Source organism: Podarcis bocagei, assembly GCF_964188305.1.
Source record: "Podarcis bocagei genome assembly, chromosome: 12".
In the NCBI taxonomy this organism is placed as follows: Eukaryota; Metazoa; Chordata; class Lepidosauria; order Squamata; family Lacertidae; genus Podarcis; species Podarcis bocagei.
In genome coordinates this window covers 3,166,464-3,191,348 of record NC_138137.1, presented here as the reverse complement: position 1 = coordinate 3,191,348, position 24,885 = coordinate 3,166,464, and the positions used below count along the sequence as shown (strand labels likewise).

Here is a 24,885-nt window from a genome sequence, read left to right as displayed (position 1 = left end):
ATAAATGCTACAGCTTTACCATTCCTAATGCTTTCGAGACTCAAGGAAAAAATATGGAAGCAGCATTTCAGTGTGAAATACTGCTATTTTTTCATTTCATGTCAGTTTGGAATCAACCGCTTCCTAGAGGGAATGTGGCACCTGGTTTTTTCCAATGATTCCTTCATTGACCTAGGCTGAGAAACCAAGGTTTTTGATTGCTATCACAAAACTGAATAATGTGAATCGTGGTTGTTTACTTCATAGGGAGGCAAGGCTATTATTGTTCTGCTTTATTATCATTTTTTGTATTAAATGTTTAAATGTAATAGTGTATTAGCCTCTCAAAGATTCTTTCTACATATGAATATGACAACAACCATATCAGCCATTTGCATATGAGTGCCAAATAAATATTTTACCTTTAAACTGCAATTTAATTTCATATTTAATATTTGACCGTTTCTTGTCTCATTTCTCCAAAGAGGGCTCAATAAAACATTATGATTAATAATGTCACAGTGTAGTAAGGATGTTTACATGTCTACTCACAATGCTGTGACTCTAGAAATGGCTTTTTCTTGCAGGTTGGCGTGTTTATGACATGGAAATTCTATTCAATATTTATCCAGAGCAGAACTCCAACATTTCTTAGCAGAGTAAAAACTTAAACACGTTGCAGGATTCTCAAAAAATAGACCAGAGGCAATTATATTCCATCTAGCAGAGCTTTACTGCTACTGAAGGCAAATGAGCATCATGGTCACAAATCCAATACATTCAGGATTGGCGCAGTCCATAAGAAATCCAGTTGCAGCAGACTTAACATAAACTTACAATAACTTATAATAAGACTAAACCTTAACACTAAATACAGAACACCACACCAGAAGGAAAGAGAGATGGAGAGTGAAAGTGAAACCCAGGCTCCTTCTGGCCCCACTTATATAGTCAGCATGACCTTGACAGAAGAGATAAGAGAACCAGTTTAAGCCAGCTGTACTCGGCTTCTCTGAAGGAATAACCCAAACACCATGAACCTCCTGCTTCTTTCTTTCACACAGAGAAGCCTCCAGAACCCTCTTGAATTAATTAGAATAGGAAAGATCTCTACACATCAGATCAATACTTTCTGCACCAAGAAATGCAAACTGACAGTTTATGTATCCTGCCCATTTCATAATTTTACACCTAGCAGTGGACCCTGGAGAGTGGGAGATGTGGAATGGCTCAGAGCCTTTGAAGAAATTAATGGGAAGCAGCAAGCCATTGCTCTAGACAACCTGTTTTTTGGAAAGGTTTCAATAACAAGACACCATCCATTTATTATGCTTGATTTGGGTCTTTCAATATGAAAACAATGCAATGCATTTGCAAGAGTAAGACAAATGAGCATCTCGACACTGGCTAATTTTTTACTGGCCTGGCTTCATGAACACTTTTCGGCCATGCTTCTGCAGTTGTCTAAAGGAGTTGATTTCCATAATATTTCATGGAAGAAACTTGTCAGAAAGGTGACTAACAGAGGCAGAAGATTTCCCCGCAGACAAACTGGTCCCATTTACTATATTTATGGCTGCCATACACCTGGATTTTTTCGGATATTACCGGGATTTCAAAGGCGGAATTGACATCTGGGATGGGGGTGGGAATTTCTGAAAGGTGGCACTTTGTCCTGGATTTTTGGCAAGTCAATCAAAAAAACTTTGGGGTTTGTCTGACAATTTCAGTGGTTTCCTTAAAAAAGGCTCAACAATTTTGGGGTCTTCCTATAAAAAGCTCAACAACTTTCTGGTGTCCTGGTTTTTACTTTTTTAAATATGGCAACCCTACTATATTTTCATAGTTATGTTTCTGTTCAAAATAGGGGCCATCTGCAGCAGGTTTAGTAATGTGTCAAAAGCAGCAAATGCAAGGATAAAATTATAGGGGATTTAATTTTTTTATTTAGGAAGCCCCATGAGATAAGTTTGGGCTGCATGGATTCAAACACTCACATTGTTCTACCAGCCAACAATTTCCAGGCAGAGTGGCTTTCATACTTTCCAACTTCAGGGGACATTTACACTGAAGATGTCACCAAGCTTCTGTAATTCCTTGGCTCTGAATATGAACCTCAGTGACTTGCAATGCGTGCATCGCTTCCCCCTGAGATTTTCTCCAAGTCAGCAAAGGAGGGAGGAAAGATGAGCCTCAAAAATAGCCCACTTTCCTAAAAGAAGTTAGGGGACAGAATCAGTGGAAAACTTAACAGAATAGGAAAAAACTGATTGTCAGGATTTATTTAACAGAGAGGGAAAAAGAGGGGAAGAAGCAAGAGGAACAACTGAGGTTGGTATGCCACTCTCATTAGGTTTCTAAGCAAGACAGTAAGTGAGGATGGAGTCCAAAATTAGTGGGTGTAACATTTTGTCTAGAAAATCCCCATTGTTTGGCCAAGCATTTCTAGAGAATTCATTTGATTCAGTGTTGGCCATTTACTCTGTATTTTATTATTTTGTTTTTTAAAATAGATTTTAATGATTTTATTGTACCAACATGTTTTTCTTATGAGTTGGTGCTTTATAAATAAAAAATCTACTATATATTTTGGAAAGTTGCTTGTCTGCCCATTTGCTATGCATCTGGACACCTCTTAAGATATCATAACCAAAATTTGACTGATGGTTCCTGAGATCAAGAAGCAAGTTTGGATACAATTGTACGCCATTTGGAATCAAGATGTTGAACTGAAATTTTGAAAACTGCACTTATTTTAACCAAATTTTGCATAACTGTTCCCGAGATCAAGGAGCAAGTTTTGTCTATGTTTGGATACAATTGGATGCCATTTTGAATCAAGATGGGGGACTGAACCTTTCAAAACTGCACTGCTTTTTTGGTTTCTTGGAAATCCTAAGCAATGCTGGGTACAAGGCTGCTTACACACTTATAAACAAACAAACAAACAAACAAACAAACAAACAATGGCACCCAGAGTCTCTCAGACCTGCTCTGACTCAGATGGTCCTGGGAGGCAGGTGTCAGTAAGCCTGCTGTGTGACTGTAGAAGACAGTGGCTGCTCTGTCCTCCATAAGCTTCTCTGCATGGTTTCTTTTTACTTCCATCCTTTCTGCAATCTCCTTGATTTCTCTGTTTCTTCTCCCGGTCGTCAGCTTGCTTCAGAGTATCCTCCATTTCACCCCAAACTACTCAGTGGAAACTCCTATGGCAATGCCTAAGGGCCAAAAAGGGTGGTGTCCCAGGTATCCCACACGACGCGACGCAGCATAAGGTTACATTATTATCCTTAATACCACTGTCTGTCTTAGAGCATGTTGCAAAGGCACATGAAGCAACAGTCCTGCTGAAGCTATGTAAGTTCTAGCCCGCTGCTAGCTGAGAGACCACTAGGCAACCCTGTATCTGATGCCTTGAATTCTAGGCTTAGGCCTACTTTGCATTTGTAGGGGGGAGAGGAGAAAGATCTGGCTTTCTGGAGGAAGATTGGAAAAAGTTCAAAGATTATTTACAGAAATATTGTAAAATTAATGAATGTTAGAATGATGTTGGATAGAAACTAAGTGGTCTTTAGCTGAAAGGTTATAAGGGAATATGAAAAAAGGATTTATTATGTAATATGTAAAAATCTAAAATTACAATATTTTTATGACTAATGATTAGGACACATAAAGAGGGGAGGGATTTGCTGAACGAAATAACTGAACTGGAATACAAAAAAGGAAGGTGTGAGGAGGTCCTGGAAATAAGCAAATGAAGGTCAAGTAATGGAAGGAATGAATTGTTTTTAAATATTTTTATTTTGTATTTTTTCTTTTTTTGTGTGCTTTGTAAAATTTTGAAAACCTTAATAAATATCTTTTTTGTAAAAAAAGATCTGGCTTTCTGAATGCTACAACTGCTCTGCACAGCACCAGCCTTGGCTTGACTGCAACATCTGCCCTGCTTAAGCGTGTTTCAAATAGGCTTCACCATGCAGTAACTGACTGATCCCCAAAAGACACATAGCAAAATATTTGCAGCTGAAGCAGCTGCTCTAATGCCGAGTTCCAGGGCCCAAAGAGAGCACGGCCGTGGCATCAGGTGTGACTGCCTTTTACTTAAAGAACAACTGCGGCTGAGAGAGCAGCAAATGGCTGCCATAAGGGATTTGAAACAAAGCGTTCTGACTAATGAACTGAAAACAAAACAAAATCAAATACAGATGGTGGGCAGGTTGGATCAAGTAGCTGCTAAGGGAACCTTTCACTTACGGTAAGTTGGTTACTGCTTACAATTCCAAGTAGGTTGGTGACAGGACTTCTACATGAAAAGAATGTGCTTTTTCACTGACCACTGGTCTCCATCCCCACACACCAAAGTTTACTCTCTGAACCCTTCTCCCATTGCTATTTCGCATCACTAAATCATCTTCTGTCCTTCACCAGAGCAAAAGCAGGGCAGTAAACAGATCATAACTATTTCCTTTTAAAAATATGTATGTGGAATAGAGTGTTTAACCATATAATGAATCTGATCTCCATTGAGCTGCCACTCAAATCCATTCTTTAGCAATGGTTTGGGTAGGTCAATATAGGCAGAACAGAGAGGGGGGAAGGATGCAACACCCTGACATTTTCTGCTTACTCAGTCAAGGACTTAGACACATCTGAGTGTTTATTATTCAGTTTAAAGGACATGTTCAAAAAACACGATTGCCTATCATACGTTGTTATATGTAACAATTCAAAATGAACCTCACCATCTTAAAACGTGAAATGGCAGACTTCACAGCACATTTCACTATGATGTTCATGCCCTTCCAAATGTGCCCTAGAGATACTTTGCAATTGTCATTCACATAGAAACTTGATTTTTTAGAAACCTGGAGGACAGTGCTGAAACCAGAAGTATGTCAAGATCAAAAAGGAAACGGGGACTTGTGTCTACCAGGAACCATTCTGTCTCTTGAAAATGTGAAACATTGGCGTATATCTGCATATTATGTAACCGAGTCCCAAACATATCACATTGAGGTCTTGATCAAAATTAAAGCTTTTATTTGAATAGTAATATCTCATCTATACAATGCCTCTTCTCAGTGTGCAATGTTTGTTTTCTGTGTTGTAGGGCTGTCATATGTATGGAATTTTCTGGACATAGCTGGGATTCGCCCATCAAAAATGGTGTCTGGATAGAATTTTGAAAAGCGGCAAAAACCTGGGTGTATGGCAGCCCATATTGGAAATGTTGATTTTTGGAGATTTTGCCAAAAAAAACCCCAACCCCCCAAGCTTTAGTGTCCGGATTTTGAAATATGGCAACCCTATGTGTTGGAAAGATCACTTTATAGCATCTTCCAGGAAACAAGTTTTCAAGATCATTTTATAGCATCTTCCAGGAAACAAGTTTTCAGGAACATAAAGCACTCACCAAATATACTTGCCAAGAAAGAGAAAAACAAATGTGTCACAAAATCAAAACATGTTTAAGGAAGTCCTCTCTTCTATAGAGTGTCTTTGCACTCAGAGATTCTGCCTGTAAAGTCGAGCTTGGGAAACCCACTGTAGACACACACATTACACCTTTTTAAAAAAAGAGACAGAGAAGTCTAGTTTGAACTAACATTCATTGATTTCCATAGAGTTGGACATGTAATCAAGACACGCAGTTTCATTTAGTATTATTGCTGGAGGGAGAGTGCATAGATTTCACTTTTGATTAATATTCTCATCAACTTGTATTTTCTTTTTTTCTATTTGGTATTCCATTGCTTTCTAAAGGGTCAGAGTACATTTTTTATTTGTAAAATGTATTTGCTGCATTACTAGTCTGCAAGCTCTCAAATGAGATCTCTACATATACACTAACTATATTATCTATCTCTATTAAAACCACAGTATGATATTTGCAGTTCTAGTATGCAACATTCAGATATTGAAAGTAAGAGGAAAAATAGATGACGTCAAACATCAGCTGCCTCTTAGCACCACCAACAGTATCCTGGACAAAAAAGATTTAAACAAATCTCCTAAAAGAGTGAACTGGCCAGATGGTTGTTGTTTAGAAAAGGGGTTTTGCCACATATTACTTGGAAATCAGACTCAGCACATTCCCATTATGCAAACGACGGACTTTATCTGGGAAAATCCTTTCCCCCACATCAACAGGTCACAAGAAGCAGGTTCAGTGTGGTCTTGAAGGATGGAGAGAAGCAGTGAACAAATGGTAAGCACCCTGAGCCATGGACTGGTGGGCACTGGATTACCCATAAAAAACTCTCACGGCCTACTTGCCAGAGGGAGCGTGGGAGTGAGATGCCTCCTTGGCAGTCTCACTGACTCCAAAAGCTATACCTGCTGAGGGATGGGTCATGCAAACCTCTCAGGTGTGTTGGAAATGAAGAAGAGGGCCTGGTGTAGCACTGACCCAGTGTTTGAAGCCAGACAAGTGTTTCCCATCCCAAGTGACTGGGAGGAATGGTGGTTCCTAGTATTCTGGTAACAAGGACACTTGCACCGAGCTGGGAATGGCTGTCTTTCAACTAAATAAAATGCTACAGATCATCCATGTAAATCAACAAGCTTGTGACTCATAGTTCCACACATTTACTGCCTAGTCCTTTCATTCCAGGATCTGTAGAAACAATGTTGTACATTGCATGTGTGTCACCATCAACACCTGGCTAAGCTCCACACCACACCCCCCATTCAAAAGCAGCATATTGCAGGTCAGAATCAGTCTTGCAGTTCACATGCACGACTGGTTTAAATGTGTATCAACTTGCAGAACTTGCCTCCTCCTCTTTCATCCATCTTTTTGAAAATAATATACTGAAATCTAGTGCCTGTTTAGGATAGCTATCTGCAATACTGAATATGGAGTTTTTGGATAAGGAGCAGAAAACCACAAATATATTCCCTGCAGTTTTGCGCGCGCGCGGGGGGGGGGGGGGACGGGACACAAAGAAGAAATGAGAGGGGAAGATAGCATATTATTTTTCCTATTTTGCCTTTCTTATTTTCAATGAACTATCTATGATAAAAGGACCTCCAGCCATATACTTTTTTCCAGAACTGAGAAAAAAATGACATACAAGCAGTTCAGGGCAAAAGGGGAGGGGGCTTTTAATAACCTCTATTGTTCTATTATTTACCTGTCAATTTTATGGCTTATAAAGTATGAGATTTAGGCCTTAGAAACCTGCTCTCCTTGAAGAGTAACACATTGGAGAGGGTACTGTATTATGACCTCAACAAACCTTTTACTGAAAAAATAGAATTCTCAGTAGCAAACACATTTCTCTCTGTGATGATGCAAGCTTATATACAGTGGTTCCTCAGGTTACAGACGCTTCAGGTTACAGACGCTTTAGGTTACAGACTCCGCCAACCCAGAAATAGTACCTTGGGTTAAGAACTTTGCTTCAGGATGAGAACATAAATCGTGCGGCGGCGCTGCGGCAGCAGGAGGCCCCATTAGCTAAAGTGGTGCTTCAGGTTAAGAACAGTTTCAGGTTAAGAACGGACCTCCAGAACCTTATTCTGCCTCCCCCTGTCCTCACATGACTGGAAATGCCATCAAAGATCAAATTTCTTCCTATCCTCAACCTACGAACAGCAAGAATGCAAAGGTCTTACAAGACACCCCCCGCCACACAAATTTAGCAGTAATGTGCACACAGCTGTATGTTGTAGGCCTGTTCTATGTGACTGGAAACCCAAGAAGGCTTCTCCATGGCAGAAATCATGTGTTTCACGGGGGTTGGAAAACATTTGAGATATGCCCAATTACACATAGTACTTCACAAGTAATATTGCTTGTAGGATGAAGAATGGTACTGTCAGGGGTTTAGGAGCAGAGGCAAGGCCAAGGGAGGAAACAGAGAGCGAAGGGGAGGAGGCAGAAGAAAAGATGAGTGATGACGACGACCCGAGATCTCCTAGTCTTTCCAGTGAATCAGAGGATTCACAGAAAGGAGCACCAGTGGCCAGGGCAAGGGGGGAGTCTAGGGGGGCACCCCAGGAAGATAGAGCCAGAGGGGACTCAGGGGAGAGCAGTTGGAAATCGGGACCAGCGTCACCGCCAGGGAGCAGGGAAGAAGGAGGGAGCCAGGGGGCAAGCGCTGGCAGCTCACCACAGGAGGGAGGGCATGAGTCAGGAGTGGCCACACCTCCATCGGGGAGCGAAGAAACGGTTAAGAGGAAAGTGGAAGGCTGGGCGCGCGCGCCAAGTTCAAATGCAGAGGAAGGCGGCGCAGTAAGCAGCCCGGAAAGGGAACCAGGTCCTAAAGCCCGGCGCAAGGAGGCAGGAGGGTCCGGGTCAGCGTCAGAAGAATCCAGGAAGGAAGAAACCCCGGGGGGTAGAGGGACCCAGAGGAGGACAGTCAGGCGGAAAAGGTGGAGCAGGGCTAGGATATTAAGTTGGTGCACAAGGGGCGGAGACTCAGACGGAGCTTCGCCGATCTAGCCATTAGACGTAGAGTTGCAAGTAGCAGCTTGAGAATGGAAACTGTAACTCAATAAAGACTTTTACTTAATGACCGCTGGCTAGCGTGATCCTCTGTGAGCTAGGATCTTGAAGCAGCTCTGACAGGTACTATTTAAGTTACTATTAATTGACCTTTTGTTTTCAGGCTAAATGCAATTTCCTCACAATGCAATGATGGGCTGATAGGGTGGTTTCTGCACCTACATAATAAACTAGAAGTAAATCATTGCCACATATTCTCTTCCGACGCGGAACATCACTCCAACCCCAATGTCAGGGAACTGCCATCGGAAGGAAGGGAGGTGGAAGGGCTCACACAGGTTGGGAGAGACTCAGCAGCTGAAGAGGGAACCAGTAGGGGGAGAGGAGGTGAGCTGAGGGAAAGGGAGCTGGAGGGATGGCTCAGAGACACTTCCAGCGAGGGCAGTGGGGAGGTTTCAGGACCTCCCGTAGGGACACCCACTCCTCGCCGGAAACTGTCACGCAGAGAGTCCAGAAGACGTGTTTCCGTTAAGGAGCTTTTATGTTGGAAGCGATTCCGAAAGCAACCACTGTCGGAATCTGCCAGCGACTGAGGGAGCCATGTTTAAGGGGCTCCGTTACAGACAGAGGTTTGCAAACTTGATCAAACTCTGAGGGACTTGGATTTTACGCACAAGCAGCTCATCGTCCCATCACAGCATTCCGACAGTCTCTGTGAGCAGTTTGTGCAGGAGAAGGCATCATGAGCAACCCAGCCGGAACCGGAGAAGCAGGAGCTGGAGCGGGTCCAAGCCTGGAAGAAAGGTACCGGGCGTTGGAGATCCAGCTAGCGCTACAGACGGCGAGGCTCGAGGAGAGGAGGGCTCAAGATGCAGAGAAGGGGAAAACCGCCCCGCTCGCCAGAAAGTTGCCAGGATTGGTGCAGAAGTTTGGAGGGGAGCCCAAGGACTATCATGCCTTTAGGACAGAGATGCAATATGCCCTTAACCTGCAGTTTGATGACTTTCCCGACGAGGAATCGCGGGTGGCTTTTGTGATTGGGCATCTCGAACAGGGGGCGAAAGACTGGGTGAGGCCCCTGATGGCAACAAACAATGACATCCTGAAGGACACGAGGAAGTTTTTTCGTGCCATGGATTTGATGTATTCCAGCGATATTGAGCAGGGAGTGGTACGCAGACAGTTAATGGCGTGCAAACAGGGGAGCCGATCTGTTCGTGAGTACTGGACTGAGTTTACCATGTTGATCCATAAATTGGGGTGGGATCTATCGGCGGAACCCATTCAAATGCTCTTTGAAGAAGGGCTTGCTTCGGCGGTAAAGGATGAACTTTCCCGGGCGCCCAAGGCGGAGTCTATGGACCAGCTGACCAAATCAGCGCTGACCATAGGAGCGCGCCAAGAGGCGAGAGCCTTGGAGAGGCAGGAAGGGAAGGGGGAACGTTGGAGGGAGCTTCGCATTCCAGAGATTCCAAAGCCACCGTTCCCGCCGGGAGAGCCGATGGAAATTGGAACAGCGCGCGCGCGCGCAATTTCAAAGCCCAGTGAAGAGCGGAAGAAGGAGGGGAAGGGCGCCAAGAAATGTTATCTCTGCCAACAGCCAGGTCATTTTGCCAGAGTCTGCCCCCAAAGAAAGGAATGGCAAGGAATGGCGGGAGCTGTTGGGGAGAGGGAGGAAAAGGTACCGGAGCAAGTAAAAGCCAACGCCTGGCTGCCACCGTCGGGGCACAGCAGCCAGGCCAAAGAGCAGTGAAAGTGCCCACACCGGAACCTCCTAAACCCGCCCTAGTGATAGAGGTGTTCCTAGAGCTGCCTAACGGACACCCACTAAAGATAAAGGCGCTATTGGACTCAGGCAGCTCCTGCAATTTCATGAGTAAGGAGTTTGCTGCTGAGCACCAGATACAGACTATCCCTTTAAGTAACCCTTTGCAGGTGACCACGATCGATGGAAGGGAGCTGCTGGGAGGAGAAGTCAGCCAGCAGACCGTCCCAATGATAATGAGGGTAGCAAGACACACTGAGCTAATAGCGTTTAATGTGGCTACCTTGGGAGGAGCTCCCATTATTTTGGGGATGAGCTGGCTAGCGTTACATGATCCGCTAGTGGGCTGGCATCAGAGAGTGGTCTCCTTTGGGTCAGCGCATTGTCTAGAACACTGCAAAGAGCGGGAGGCTCAAGGAGGGGCCAGAGCCACTCTAGCAGGGACAGAAGTAACGGAGAAGGGGAAGGTTCCCCAACAGTACGCCGACCTGAGCAACGTTTTCAGCGAGAGGGAGGCAGACAAACTACCCCCACACAGACCCTTTGACTGTCAAATCAATTTACTACCTGGGGCACAGCTCCCTGTAGGCAAGCTGTATGCCATGTCAGACAGAGAGATGCAGAAGCTAAGGGAGTTCATTGACAAGAACCTGAAGAGAGGGTTCATCAGAGAGTCCAGGGCGGTGGGGGGCAGCCCAGTGTTTTTTGTGGACAAAAAAAACACGGACAAACTCAGGCTTGTAGTGGACTTCAGGGCCTTGAATGCAGTGTCAGAACCAGTAACTTTCCCGATGCCCAGAATTGATGACATTTTGACAAGGGTCAGGCAGGGAAAGATTTTTACTAAACTGGACCTGAGGGGGGCGTACAACCTGATACGAATAAGGAAGGGGGATGAATGGAAAACCACCGTGTTCACCCCTTTGGGGGCATTTGAATATTTAGTTATGCCCTTCGGCCTACAAGCAGGCTCCGCGTGCTTTCAATCGTTTATAAACCACGTCCTGGGGCCTTTGCTTTACAAGAATTGTGTGGCCTTCTTAGATGACGTGTTAGTATATTCAGAGACTGAGGAGCAGCATGTAAAAGACGTCAGGGAAGTGTTGGGCAGACTGCAAGCCAATCAGCTGTGGGTGAAATTAGAGAAGTGTCAGTTTCATGCCAAGGAGGTGGAATTCCTGGGGTACCGCTTGTCGGACAAGGGATTGGCTATGGATCCTGGCAAGGTCCAAGCGGTACTGGAATGGAAAACACCGAAAACAAGGAAGGATGTGCAAAGATTCCTTGGATTTGGAAACTTCTATCGGAAGTTCATCAGAAATTTTGCCCACTTGACGGCTCCCATTACGGACTGTCTCAGCAGTAAGAGGAAATTCGTTTGGACGGCGGAGGCGGAGCGAGCTTTTGAGGAACTGAAAAGGGCGTTTGCTTCGGAAGAACAGCTCTTGCATGTGGATTTACAAAAACCGATGCGAGTGGAGACGGACACATCAGACCGGGCTGTGGGGGCGGTGCTTCTACAGCCTGGGGGGAAGGAGAAGTCGGAGTGGAGACCGTGTGCCTTTTTTTCGCGAAAGCTGAACAAATCTGAGAGGAACTACACGGTGTATGACCGAGAACTACTAGCTATTCATGAAGCGTTCAGGAGATGGAGGCATTTATTAATTGGGGCACAACATAAGGTGCAAGTGTGCACGGACCACAAGAACTTAGAGTATTGGAGAACGGCACAAGTGCTCAACCAACGGCAAGTGAGATGGGCCCAGGAGTTCTCCAAATTCCACTTTGAAATTTGTTATGTGCCAGGTGCAGAAAATGTTAGGGCGGACGCTCTCTCACGCAAACCTGAATATTTGGAAGGGGAGGGGGCACCAGAAGAGAGACATGTCATCCCAGAGGACCACTGGGTGTGTGGGGCGGCATTGGTGGGGCAAAGAGAACTGGTAGAGGAAACAGAGAATGATGAATATGCCCAGAATAAGCTCAGAGGTCTTAGGGGTGAGGGAGAGGAACCAGGGGGTTTCGAGGAAAGAAATGGAGCGTTGTATTACAAAGGGGCACTGTATATCCCCAAAGGAGACTTAAGGGGGAGGGTACTCAAGCAGTTGCACGACAGCCCCACGGCGGGGCATTTTGGACAACACAAAACCATGTGGTTGGTCACCAGGGAATTTTGGTGGCCTAAGGTGAGGGAAGATGTACGGGAATATGTAAGAGGGTGTGAGCAATGCCAGCGAGCCAAAGGGGAGAGGCGGGCGCCGGCGGGGCTATTAGAACCCTTACCAACCCCAGAACGACCTACCTTGGGAGGCAGTGTCGATAGATTTTATGACTGATCTGCCAAAGTCCAAGGGGAAAACAGCCATCATGGTGGTGGTAGACCTACTGACAAAGATGTGCCACTTTGTAGCCTGCTCGCATGCAGTCACGGCGGAAGAGACAGCGAAGTTATTTGTAGAACACATTTTTAGGTTGCACGGGGTGCCATTGAGGGTGGTCTCAGACAGGGGAAAACAATTTACTTCCAGGTTCTGGAGGAAGCTCATGAGCTTACTGCAGGTGGAGGTCAACTTTTCGACTGCCCGGCACCCTGAAACCAACGGGCAGGCGGAAAGAGCAAACGGTGTCCTCCAGCAATACCTGAGGTGTTATGTCAATGACAGAGAGAATGACTGGGTAGAGAAGTTAGCGCTGGCGGAATTTGCCTACAACAATGCAGAGAATGTGTCCACAGGGATGAGCCCCTTCTTGGCTAATTATGGGTGTCATCCCAGGGCATTCCCAGGGGGAGGAGGGGAGAGATGGAGCGTCCCGGCAGCCGAGCATTTTGTAGAAGAAATGGAAGCAATCCATCGTCAGCTCCAACTCAACTTAGAAAGGGCGAAGGAAGAATACAAGAGGCAGGCAGACAAGAACCGAAGGGAAGGTGAAACCATAAGGGTGGGAGATCGGGTGTGGCTGACAACCCAAGGGTTGCCGTTCAAAGGAGGTTGCAAGAAATTAAGACCCATGAGGTTGGGTCCATTTGAGGTCATTCAACAAGTCAACCCAGTGGCTTTCAGGCTCCGGTTACCCAACCACATGAAACTGCATCCAGTATTTCACAGGTCGTTACTGTCACTGTATGAGGGGGGACGGGAAGGGATGTCCACTCGGGGACCGGTCATAGAAGAAAGGGAATGCAGCAGCCATGTGGCAGAAATCGTCGACGCCAGGTGGAAGGGGGATCATGTGGAGTATTTGGTAGCGTGGGAAGGAGAACCGGAGTCAGAAAACACTTGGGTAATGGCAGAAGATATCAATGACGAGGTATTGATAGAAACGTTCCATCAAAGGTTCCCAAGAAAACCTCAGCCTGTGGAGAGGTTCTGGAGGGAATACTTTGGCACCACCGATGAAGAGGAGGAGTTGGAAGGATTCACGGATTCGGAAGGGGAAGGGGAGATGGACTCTGAGGAGGAGGAGTACTTCGAGACCAGGAACCGCAACAGGTGGAGAGAAGTGTTCGAGACATCGGAAGATGAAGGAAGTTCCTTCCGGGGTTTTGCCTCCTCACCGCCCATAGAGGAGGGGGCGGGAGGGGGTGAAGGGGGCCCTGGAGGGGAGGTGGATGTCAGGGAACTGCCATCGGAAGGAAGGGAGGTGGAAGGGCTCACACAGGTTGGGAGAGACTCAGCAGCGGAAGAGGGAACCAGTAGGGGGAGAGGAGCTGAGCTGAGGGAAAGTGAGCAGGAGGGATGGCTCCGAGACACTTCCAGCGAGGGCAGTGGGGAGGTTTCAGGACCTCCCGTAGGGACACCCACTCCTCGCCGGAAACTGTCACGCAGAGAGTCCAGAAGACGTGTTTCCGTTAAGGAGCTTTTATGTTGGAAGCGATTCCGAAAGCAACCACTGTCGGAATCTGCCAGCGACTGAGGGAGCCATGTTTAAGGGGCTCCGTTACAGACAGAGGTTTGCAAACTTGATCAAACTCTGAGGGACTTGGATTTTACGCACAAGCAGCTCATCGTCCCATCACACCCAACCTCCCGGAGAATCTAGAAAACTGTCCTAAAAGGAGAAAAAATATGTCTGGTAGCAAAATGCCTTCCTTACCGAGATTCCACTTCAAGCCTTTTGTCGTGACGCAGTCGCAAGAGCTCCCAATGGGAATGAGGCCGCACCAGTTGCCTTCTAGTCCTGTGTTTACACGTAGTTTGTGCTTTCCCTGCAACACAGAAAGAACTTTGGTTTAGTGTCCACTGATCAGGAAGCACATGATTATGTAAACAACACACTTTTATGCACAAAGAAGCTACAGATTAGGCACATCACTGCCGTTAAATTGTGATGTGGAACACCATGTGCCTAACACTGCAATTCCATGCAAATTTGTTTGGTAGAAAGCCCTTAACCCTCTTAAACTCAACAAAGATCAAAGTGATGCCTGGGTTCCTCCCAATAGAACCTGCTCAACATGAAATGTTCAGTGGATTCCATGTAAACTCTTAATGGGGTGTGGAGACATGGCTGCCACCAGATTTATTTATTTGATTTCTTATCCACCTTTTGTTGTAAGATTTCAGAGGCAGCAACAACTATATCAGCATACAAGTCAAACAGTGCATACAATTATAAAAGCAAGGAAACCAGTTCCTTTCAAAAGCAGCACATTACCAATTAAACACAAGAGGTAGGTCCCACAAAATACTTTTAACTGTAAAGCGTGGCAGGGGGTCCTCAGATGATGCTAAACAGCATGAGGACAAGACGGAGCCCTGAGAGATGCCACAGGACAATGCCCACGGCAATAAACAGTGCTTACCCCCACTACTTCCTGGAAATGGTCCTGGAGGCCAGAGTTGAAACACGGAAGCATAGTGTTTCCAACTCTCCAGAAAGATACTGTGGTCAATGGGGCTGGAGAAGCAGGTTGAGGGCAGCACAGGGCGCTGGACTGAGCAGAATGGAAGGCAAGAGGCTGGGAGGGGGGCACCGAATGTTGGCATTGCACAGGACGTGCTGAAATGTGAAAGACAAAAATCCCCCCTGCTAATAGCCACCATTGCTACCGGTAATTGGAATCTCTAGATTAAGTGGTAGAATAGCTATGAATATCCATGCCCAGGGCGGGGGGGAGACAATGGGGAGGGCTCTTGCCTTCATGCTAGTGCTGTGCTGAACTTTTCACTCCCTTTATTTTCAGCAATCTGAGAGAGCAAAACAAAGTGGCCTGCAAAGAGGCTGGGGCAGAAAAATTTGAAGGAATTTTGTGTTGAGATGCACATATGCACTGTTGAAAAGTGACTGATGAGTCTGCTTCTCACTGCAACATGCTTAAAATGCCCTGCACAAATGTAGAGCGTTAGGGAGCTCTTCACACACACAAGCTTTCTTTGTTGCAACACCACCTAGACTACAATGTTGCACGGTCACATGGGCATCCTAGGAAGTGTGCAAAAAAGAAAGACTGTGTGTAAAGAACCCTGTGCCACAGTGTGGGGCAAGGCAGTAAGAAAGAGGACCCACAACACTACTGGAAAAAATCATCAAGATTTTCACCCTCCTTGTGAAAGAGGGAGGCAGATTTGGGTACAGCTCTGCTTGTGAGCTTTCCAGAAGCACCTGGCTGGTCTAGAGGAAGCCTCAGTCGGATCCAGGAGGCCATTTCTTATGTTTTCTTATAAGTTTGACTAAAAGCTTAGCTTTACAGATATTTATAAACTCGGCTCTGAAGGATCAGTACAATTCTAAGGATGTCAAATGAAGTCATATAAACAGTATTTTAAAATTCTCCAGGGTTTGAGAAAATACTGTTTATGCCTTTTTAAAAAAAAATAAATCTTAATTTATGGCTGCAATAGAAATCCCTTGTATGACATAAAATATAGGAAGGATACTAGTTTCTACTGTGCATATTAGGACAATCCCTTTGGGGTGATAATGGGTTGTAATTGGAGTGGAAAGCTGATGAGAGTTTGTTATTTCTGTTAGTTTTTGCTTAAACTAGTTTGTTTAGTTTGTAAGCTTGTGAGTCCATGGGAAACCAGAGGTATCTCTCTGAAGCAGAAATTATTGTGAACGATGATGCAATGTAAACTGAAATGATAACCTTATATCTTACTAAGGGCTGCACCGCTGCTCAATCTGCTTGCCGCCCACAGCTATTGCCACCACATTAACCCCTTAGAGCTTCCATTTCCCACCCCATTCAACTATTAAGCTCACTTTCCATCTTCCCACCCCATTTCTCAATTTGCCTCTTTTCTGTTCTGAAGCCTTGCTTGCACTCATTTCACCTGCACACCCAGGTCCATGCCTCCTTCCCATATCCATACCTCCTGCATCTTCCTCCTCCCACATATGGCGCCTGCTAAGCACCCAGTTCACCTTCCGCCCATTGACTCTTTTCTGCCCAATGTTGTCCTGCTTACAATGGGAATGGCAGAGCCGCAGACACATCAGGGGCACTTAAGCCAAAGGTCTCGGCATTGCCACATGCTTGTCCTGTGAATCTTACCTTCCTAGAACAATTTTGCCACTTGCAGTAAGAGAAAGTACACGGCTATAGCTGCAATCCTATGCACGCTTACCTGTGTTCTTATAGTTAAGCATCACTGAGCCAACTGGAGTTTACTTTTCCATAAGCATGCATAGGATTGTGGTGCAACGGCACACCATGGAAACCAGTGCACCATAGTGCTGTGCCACACAAGCTCATCTTTGACTGCTTGAAAGTGTGTTGAAGTTCAGGAGGTCTTATTCATTAGCAAGTGAGTTTTGGATTGTAGCCGGGAAGTTCCTGGTTTCAATCTTATGTCGATCACATACACATACAGTATCCATTTTTATGTTTTTATATTGTAAACTGCCCTGTGATCTTCGGATGAATGGCAGTATAGAAATGTAATAATAATAATAATAATAATAATAATAATAATAATAATAATATACACATTTTTAGTATGAAGTGCTGGGAGTAGGGGAGAGAACGTTATATAAATGCTAAGCATCATTTATAAGCACCATATCAAAAAAGTCACAGAGGTGCTGTTCTGAAAATTTCTCTGTTTTTGCTATGCTGAGAAAGTCTAAATTTGCTGAAGAGGGAACAACAACCCTTGTGTACAAAACACACACACACACACACACACACACACACACACACACGCTTGGTGACATTTGTTATATAGCTTGAGATATTCTTTCTGTTTCATAGTGACTCTGACTGCTAAAAAAGAAGAGAATGACAGAATACTCATTTCTAAAGTCACTGGAAGAAAAGGTTAGCAAGTAATTAACACATATCTTAGTATTTTAAATAATACATTTAGTAAAAATTATTCAGGATTTTAAAATGTTAACAAGCAAGGGCAATGCCAGCAGAGAGCTGTTATTATGCATAATAAACTACAGTGTTCAAAAGCAGAGGCCCAACACACCTTCTACAGTTTCTAGGATCCATCAAGCGAAACCTTCAAATGAGCTACAAAGGCATCCGTTTTAGACTGCAAGGGTGCAAAGGGAGGCATTCTCAGTCTCCCACTTAACTCCTTGTTGTCATCAACTCACAAGAGTCCAAGGATGAACGCTTTCTTAAAGTATTGCTAAGGCAAGCTGCTACAGCTGCCCTTTGTGGCTCAGAGATATATCAGCAAGAGCTGTAGACTTTCTTTTTTAAAAAATAACAACAAAGGTGGGGGGGGGACACACAAAACGGAATCCTGCACATGATGTCGTTGGTAACAAATATGTAGGTTACTGTTATTGCCATATGTAACGAAGTTCCACCAAATGGCAGAAAAGGTTTGCGTTTTCAGTACCTTTCAACACCATTTAACCTGTGTGTAAACTACTCAGATATGGTAATCTTCCATAAATTATTGTACCATGACAAAATATTTAAATCATGCAGCAATTTCCATTTCTGGGCAATCAGTAGTCTGGTGGTCATTGACCAAAAAGTTAACAGTTCTCTGGGTTTGATACCCACATTTGAATCCTTAGAGACAGATAGTAGTGCTAGCCGTGATGTAGCTTGCACAGGATCCCCAATTATATTAGCAATTTATTGTCAAGAGTCCTTCACTACTAGACACTCCTGCCAAAGGTGGTACTAAGTGTTCAGACTGTCTTGCCAGTCTGGGCCAGAAGTTACAGTGGTACCTCGGGTTACATACGCTTCAGGTTACAGACTCCGCTAATCCAGAAATAGTGCTTCAGGTTAAGAATTTTGCTTCAGGATGAGAACAGAAATCGTGCTCCGGCGGCACAGTGGCAGCAGGAGGCCCCATTAGCTAAAGTGGTGCTTCAGGTTAAGAACAGTTTCAGATTAAGAACGGACCTCCGGAACGAATTAAGCACTTAACCCGAGGTACCACTGTATATCTGATAGCTGAACCAGAATTATATACCACTGACAATACCCTTTAATTGTATTCTCTCTCATATGCTAAAATGGATCTCACTGGTTTCCTAGTCTACAGTTTTTTCCATGTTTTAGCATCTATTTCACATTTCTTATCTGTCTCCCAAATATTTTAAAGATAAGAGCCTCAAATCTGGTTAGGGACCTAGAGAAAAATCTCATGGGACAGCAGAAGTAGGGAAATGCAGTGAGGAGGGGCATCACAGTTGCAATGAAGAAAATTGGTGGACTGTAGCTTAATTGACTACAGTGCAATTGTACCCGTAGTCTGCAATCTAGATCCACCGCTGCTGTTGAGCATCAAGTCTACTGTGGTGTCCAACTGGCTGTAGTGTTGATTTAATATCTCAGGGGGTCACAAGTCAGTCAGGATAAAGTGGAGCAGAAGCACCTCAAGGTTTTAACATTAAAAGCAAAACAATACCCAATGCCAAGGTGGCTAATTATTCCCTTTTATGCTTTAGTTGCTGAGATACCACCACCAAAGTAAAAAACCTGAACAGAGCTTTAACATTTTTTCTTCTGGATCCAAGTCTGACCGTGCTTTAATTAATGTAACTGCTGATAAAAATCATGTTATATAATGAGATTCCATTGATTTTTGTCTTATTAAACCATTTTTGAAAAATTCTGATCAATCAGAAAAATTGATTCAGTTCTTTTTCCGTTTTCATTTCATTGCTGGTGATGGAAAATAAAGATCAGTTTTTAAGTTCAGCCTTTTGAGGAAAACATCCAAATGTGTGTTTGTGTGTGCTTTTTTTTTTTTAAAGCATTTTAACCAAAATGAGACTGAGCTTTTCATATGGTTTTGTTCATATACCGTATTTTTCGCCCCATAAGACGCACTTTTTCCCCTCCAAAAATGAAGGGGAAATCGGGGTGCGTCTTATGGGGCGAATGCCTGCAAGCCTCGCGAGCCCGGCAGGAGGTCCCACCGGGTGCGCGAGGCTTGGGGCGGCAGCGGACTGCTTGCACGCACCTAGAAGCTTGGGGCGCGCTGAGCTCAGCGCACCCGGTGGGATCCTTGCAGCGCACCTGGGGTGGAAATAAATTTTTTTCCCTTTATTTTCCCCCAAAAAATCTAGGTGCGTCTTATGGGCCGGTGCGTCTTATGGGGCGAAAAATACGGTAATTTCATTTTTATGTTTTACTCACATTAACGTATAGTTTTGACTAGAAAGCCTGAAGGATTAGGAGTTATTCATTAAATGTGGCTTTTGTGACTAGCAAAACCGTACAGGGGTTGGAGAAACAGCCTCGTGGCAATGGAAGCAAGTCTTTAATTCATAACTCATTTACCACACTGTGGCACAAAGCTGAATGATAAAAATGTCTTTGGAGGTTTTCTTGATAAAGATATACCTGAATTTCATCTTTTCTTTGCAGGGCACCTCCTCTCCCATTTCATTACATACATGGGACCTGGAAGCACCACTATGAATATAAAATGTGCTTGCCTGCGTTGACCTAAGCTGGACACCAGCGAAACCTCAGTTTCTTTCCTTTTCATGCCTCCTGTTTGAATGTTCTCTAGCAAAAACAATATATTCTTATGGCAAGCCCATACCATTTCACAGAGCATGTGGGGAACTCAGAAGACGGAATGCTGTCACACACCCCGCCATCCCCAGTGCCTGCATATAGAAAACTAGTAGATGCCAAGTGATTGGCTAGACCAGAATTGGCATCTAGTTTTCTGTATAGAGGGAACTGTTTGCATGGAGGAGCATTCAATCCTATGATCTCTAGAGAGTGAGACAAACCATGAGCCCCCATCAGCTTACATGCTAAGCCAAACCATGTTTTAGCTTACAGCAGTGCAGCTGGAGCAGGACCAGGAGAGGCGTGCCTCAGTCACGATGTCCTCTCTAGAAACCATATGAAAATGGTTTGGCTTAGTGTGAACACAAGGGTTTCTAGAGAGGACATCGTGACTGATGCACTCCTCTCCTGGTTTGGCCTAGTGTTACTTGTGAATCAGTCCAAACTGAATGGAACGGGCCATTGTTGTTCTAATGCCAGATGACACCAAACTGGGAGGAGTAGCTAATGCCGAAGAAGACAAATCAGGATTCAATATGACTTTAACAGATTGGAGAACTGGGCCAAAACTAAGAAAACGAATTTCAATAGGAACAAATGTCAGGTTCTACACTTAGGCAGGAAGATCTAGCTATACCAGTATAAGATGGGGGACACCTGGCTTGTCAGTAGTACATGTGAAAAGGATCTAGGGATCTTGGTGGGCCACAAGCTTAACATGAGTCAGCAGTGTGATGCAGCAGCAAAAAAAGCTTATCCTACCTTGTATGGTACCTTGGGTTAAGAACTTGATTCGTTCTGGAGGTCCGTTCTTAACCTGAAACTGTTCTTAACCTGAAGCACCACTTTAGCTAATGGGGCCTCCCACTGCCGCCGCGCTGCCAGAGCACGATTTCTGTTCTCATCCTGAAGCAAAGTTCTTAACCCGAGGTAATATTTCTGGGTTAGTGGAGTCTGTAACCTGAAATGTCCGTAACCTGAGGTACCACTGTATAGTGTGCAGAGGAGGGTAACCAAGATGATCAAGGGTTGCCACGTGGAAGATGGAGCAAGACTGAAATTTGTTTTGGATTTCAAATTACTTAGAAATCAGTCCTGATAATATTTATAGCATTTACTTTCAAGTAAGAGAATGCAGTATCAGGAACTTTCAGCACAGTCATATAAGACCCCTAGTAATTTTAAGTCATATATTTCAACAAGAATGGAATAGGATGCTTGGGGAGAAATCACAACCATATAAAATGTTTCTGACCCTACTACATTCATAGTGACTTCCTGCTGGATGTATTACAGTAGCTCAAGCGGAGACCATTTTCTCAAAATGCACAAACCTCCGAAAGCAGAATCTGTTTCTTTCTGGCATCTCATTTATCATCATAGCCATAATGCTGATGAATTATCCCTACAGAATTAGACTGCAATATCAGAAGATCACCAAAGGCTATCAGAAATTATTTTGTGATCCAGCACAAGGAAACAAAACAGAATGGATTACACAACAGCAAGTCCTGCAGTCATACAAAATCTCAGAAAAGTATTCTGGTTGAAGCTAATTTCTTGAGTCCATTTCATTTTTGTCCTCTCACTACAAAGGGCGATATGGGGATACAAATTAAAGCACAGCAAAGAAAGAATTAATCCTGCACACTTACAGAACTAACTACAAACAAGAGAGAAGTATCAACAGGCTTGGAGTTTTGCCGAAGTACAAAAATTCTTTAGGAATAAAAATCACAGGGGAAGGGGAAATCCAAAAATGCCTCAAAGAGGATTGAGCCTGCTCAGAATGTTGACTTGTTTTTTTGTGGGTGGGTGAGAAGGGAACAGGATAGCATAAAGGCAGGCATGACTAGCTGGAACAGGATTCCCCCAAATTACAAGATTTTGTTCTAGGACTCACATGCACAGGCCTACTTCTCATTGAGGCTGCATCTGGACTGCACCAGTTGAGAAAGCAGGTGGGGACTCAAGAACTAAGCAGCATTTGTGCCCAGCCAGAAGATCTTTGCTATCTCACCTTCCCCTTTGATGCAATCAGTTAAGTGGAGCTGGTGTATTGTAGAACAGGTGCTGCTATATCAGGCCCCCTTGGTTTTGCAATCCCAGGTAGTCAGCAAAAGCAAAAGGTCTGGAGTCCTCCATACATGACTGCAGTTGTGTTTGGCTCTGTGGGTCAGAGGCTGCACAGTCCTCCTTTTACTTCCATCTCTTGAGAGGTGGAAAATGTAAAGCTAGCTTTTGTGTAGTTGGTTCCTTATGAAGAAATGAAGTACAGTGACTTTTTCCATACCTAAAACATATCTGACTTATTTACAAATGAACAAATTGCAAAGAAATGGCAGGAGTGCCAAAATATCCTCCTCCCAAAACTACAGATTTAGCTTGCTTTGGCCTCTGAGCCAAAAACTTGCATGTCAATCCTCCTTTTCACAGAGTTTCGTTTCTGAACGGAGGTGGGCTGAAGTCTTTGCTCTTATCTAGGGGTCACAATTTTGGCCTGGTATCTCACAAGTGTCAACCCCCACCCAACCATGTGAAATTTGATATAGTGTAGTGCTGTAAGCAGGCTGATAACTTGAGGCTTTCTAGACGTATTGCTCAATACATGGTAAAACTTTTATTAAAGGTAAAGGTACCCCTGCCCGTACGGGCCAGTCTTGACAGACTCTAGGGTTGTGCGCTCATCTCACTCTAGAGGCTGGGAGCCAGCGCTGTCCGCAGATACTTCTGGGTCACGTGGCCAGCGTGACGAAGCTGCTCTGGCGAACTGGCACCAGCGCAGCACACGGAAACGTCGTTTACCTTCCCACTAGAAAGCGGTACCTAGAATCATAGAATCATAGAGTTGGAAGAGACCACAAGGGCCATCGAGTCCAACCCCCTGCCAAGCAGGAAACACCATCAGAGCACTCCTGACATATGGTTGTCAAGCCTCTGCTTAAAGACCTCCAAAGTAGGAGACTCCACCACACTCCTTGGCAGCAAATTCCACTGTCAAACAGCTCTTACTGTCAGGAAGGTCTTCCTAATGTTTAGGTGGAATCTTCTTTCTGGTAGTTTGCATCCATTGCTCCGTGTCCGCTTCTCTGGAGCAGCAGAAAACAACCTTTCTCCCTCCTCTATGTGACATCCTTTTATATATTTGAACATGGCTATCATATCACCCCTTAACCTCCTCTTTTCCAGGCTAAACATGCCCAGCTCCCTTAGCCGTTCCTCATAAGGCATCGTTTCCAGGCCTTTGACCATTTTGGTTGCCCTCCTCTGGACACGTTCCAGTTTGTCAGTGTCCTTCTTGTACTGTGGTGCCCAGAACTGGACACAGTACTCCAGGTGAGGTCTGACCAGAGCAGAATACAGTGGCATTATTACTTCCCTTGATCTAGATGCTATACTCCTATTGATGCAGCCCAGAATTGCATTGGCTTTTTTAGCTGCCGCGTGACACTGTTGGCTCATGTCAAGTTTGTGGTCAACCAAGACTCCTAGATCCTTTTCACATGTACTGCTCTCAAGCCAGGTGTCACCCATCTTGTATTTGTGCCTCTCATTTTTTTTGCCCAAGTGCAATACTTTACATTTCTCCCTGTTAAAGTTCATCTTGTTTGTTTTTGCCCAGTTCTCTAATCTGTCAAGGTCGTTTTGAAGTGTGATCCTGTCCTCTGGGGTGTTAGCCACCCCTCCCAGTTTGGTGTCATCTGCAAATTTGATCAGGATGCCCTTGAGTCCATCATCCAAGTCGTTGATAAAGATGTTGAATAAGACCGGGCCCAAGACAGAACCCTGTGGCACCCCACTAGTCACTCTTCTCCAGGATGAAGAGGAACCATTGATGAGCACCCTTTGGGTTCGGTCAGTCAGCCAGTTACAAATCCACTGAGTGGTAGCATAGTCAAGACCGCATTTTACCAGCTTCTTTACAAGAATATCATGGGGCATTTATTTATCTACTATTTATCTACTTGCACTTAGGGGTGCTTTCAAACTGCTAGGTGGGCAAGAGCTGGGACCGAAAGATGGGAGCTCACCCCGCCACGGGGATTCGAACCACCGACCATGCGATCGGCAAGTCCTAGGCGCTGAGGTTTTACCCACAGCGCCACCCGCGTCCCAAAACTTTTATTAGGCTACACCATTTTTACATTGGAGGTGCAGGAATCACAACCAAATAGTCTCCCCCACCAACTCCCAAATCCCACATATAGAAAACTTGATGGTCAGATAAATGGTAAGCTAGACTGTGCGCGATGGTTTGGATATGGTAAAAACTTCAGTTTTCAATCAAGGAGAAACCCATCAGTTTTCAATCAAGGAGAAACCCACCTTAAATCTAATGTAGATCCAGAAATTGTTTTATTCTGTGATGAGCTGTTTGTCTTGGGAGCCTGTTGGAATTGGACCTTAGAAAGCATTTTAAATTGCTCAGATTAAAGCCTACGCAGTGAGTGGTGAGGGTTTCCCAACTTTGTCATATTCTACTGCACAAGCAAGGAAATCCCCAAAATGTGTACTGCATATGCAGATGATCTTTGTCCCCCTAAGCCCCAGAAAGAGACATTCTCTTTGATGGAATTCATAATGTGCTCATCCACTTAGACTATATTTTTTGTTGTTGTAAAAAAGCAGAATTATGTGGTACCATCACTAAATAATAATCATGGCTACTTCTGGGTGGTGAAAATTATCATTAATGGAACTGCAGTTTATACAACCCATAGCCTTTTATGCCTGAAA

The 24,885-nt window shown here is 44.6% G+C and overlaps 1 protein-coding gene across 11 annotated transcripts in view; it reads right to left on the bottom strand.

Moving 5' to 3' along the window:
• Nucleotides 1-24,885, bottom strand: part of TPK1 (thiamin pyrophosphokinase 1) — a 448,208-nt gene that overhangs the window by 45,699 nt on the left and 377,624 nt on the right. For 9 of the 11 annotated variants that reach the window (XM_081165242.1, XM_081165241.1, XM_081165247.1 and 6 more), the window contains one exon: nucleotides 14,292-14,403. In XM_081165242.1, coding sequence (XP_081021368.1) covers nucleotides 14,292-14,403 — 112 coding nt within the window. Of the gene's footprint in view, nucleotides 1-2,129; nucleotides 2,192-6,930; nucleotides 7,417-14,291; nucleotides 14,404-24,885 lie in introns of those variants that run through there. The other 2 variants (XM_081165248.1, XM_081165244.1) reach the window with 2 other exon arrangements.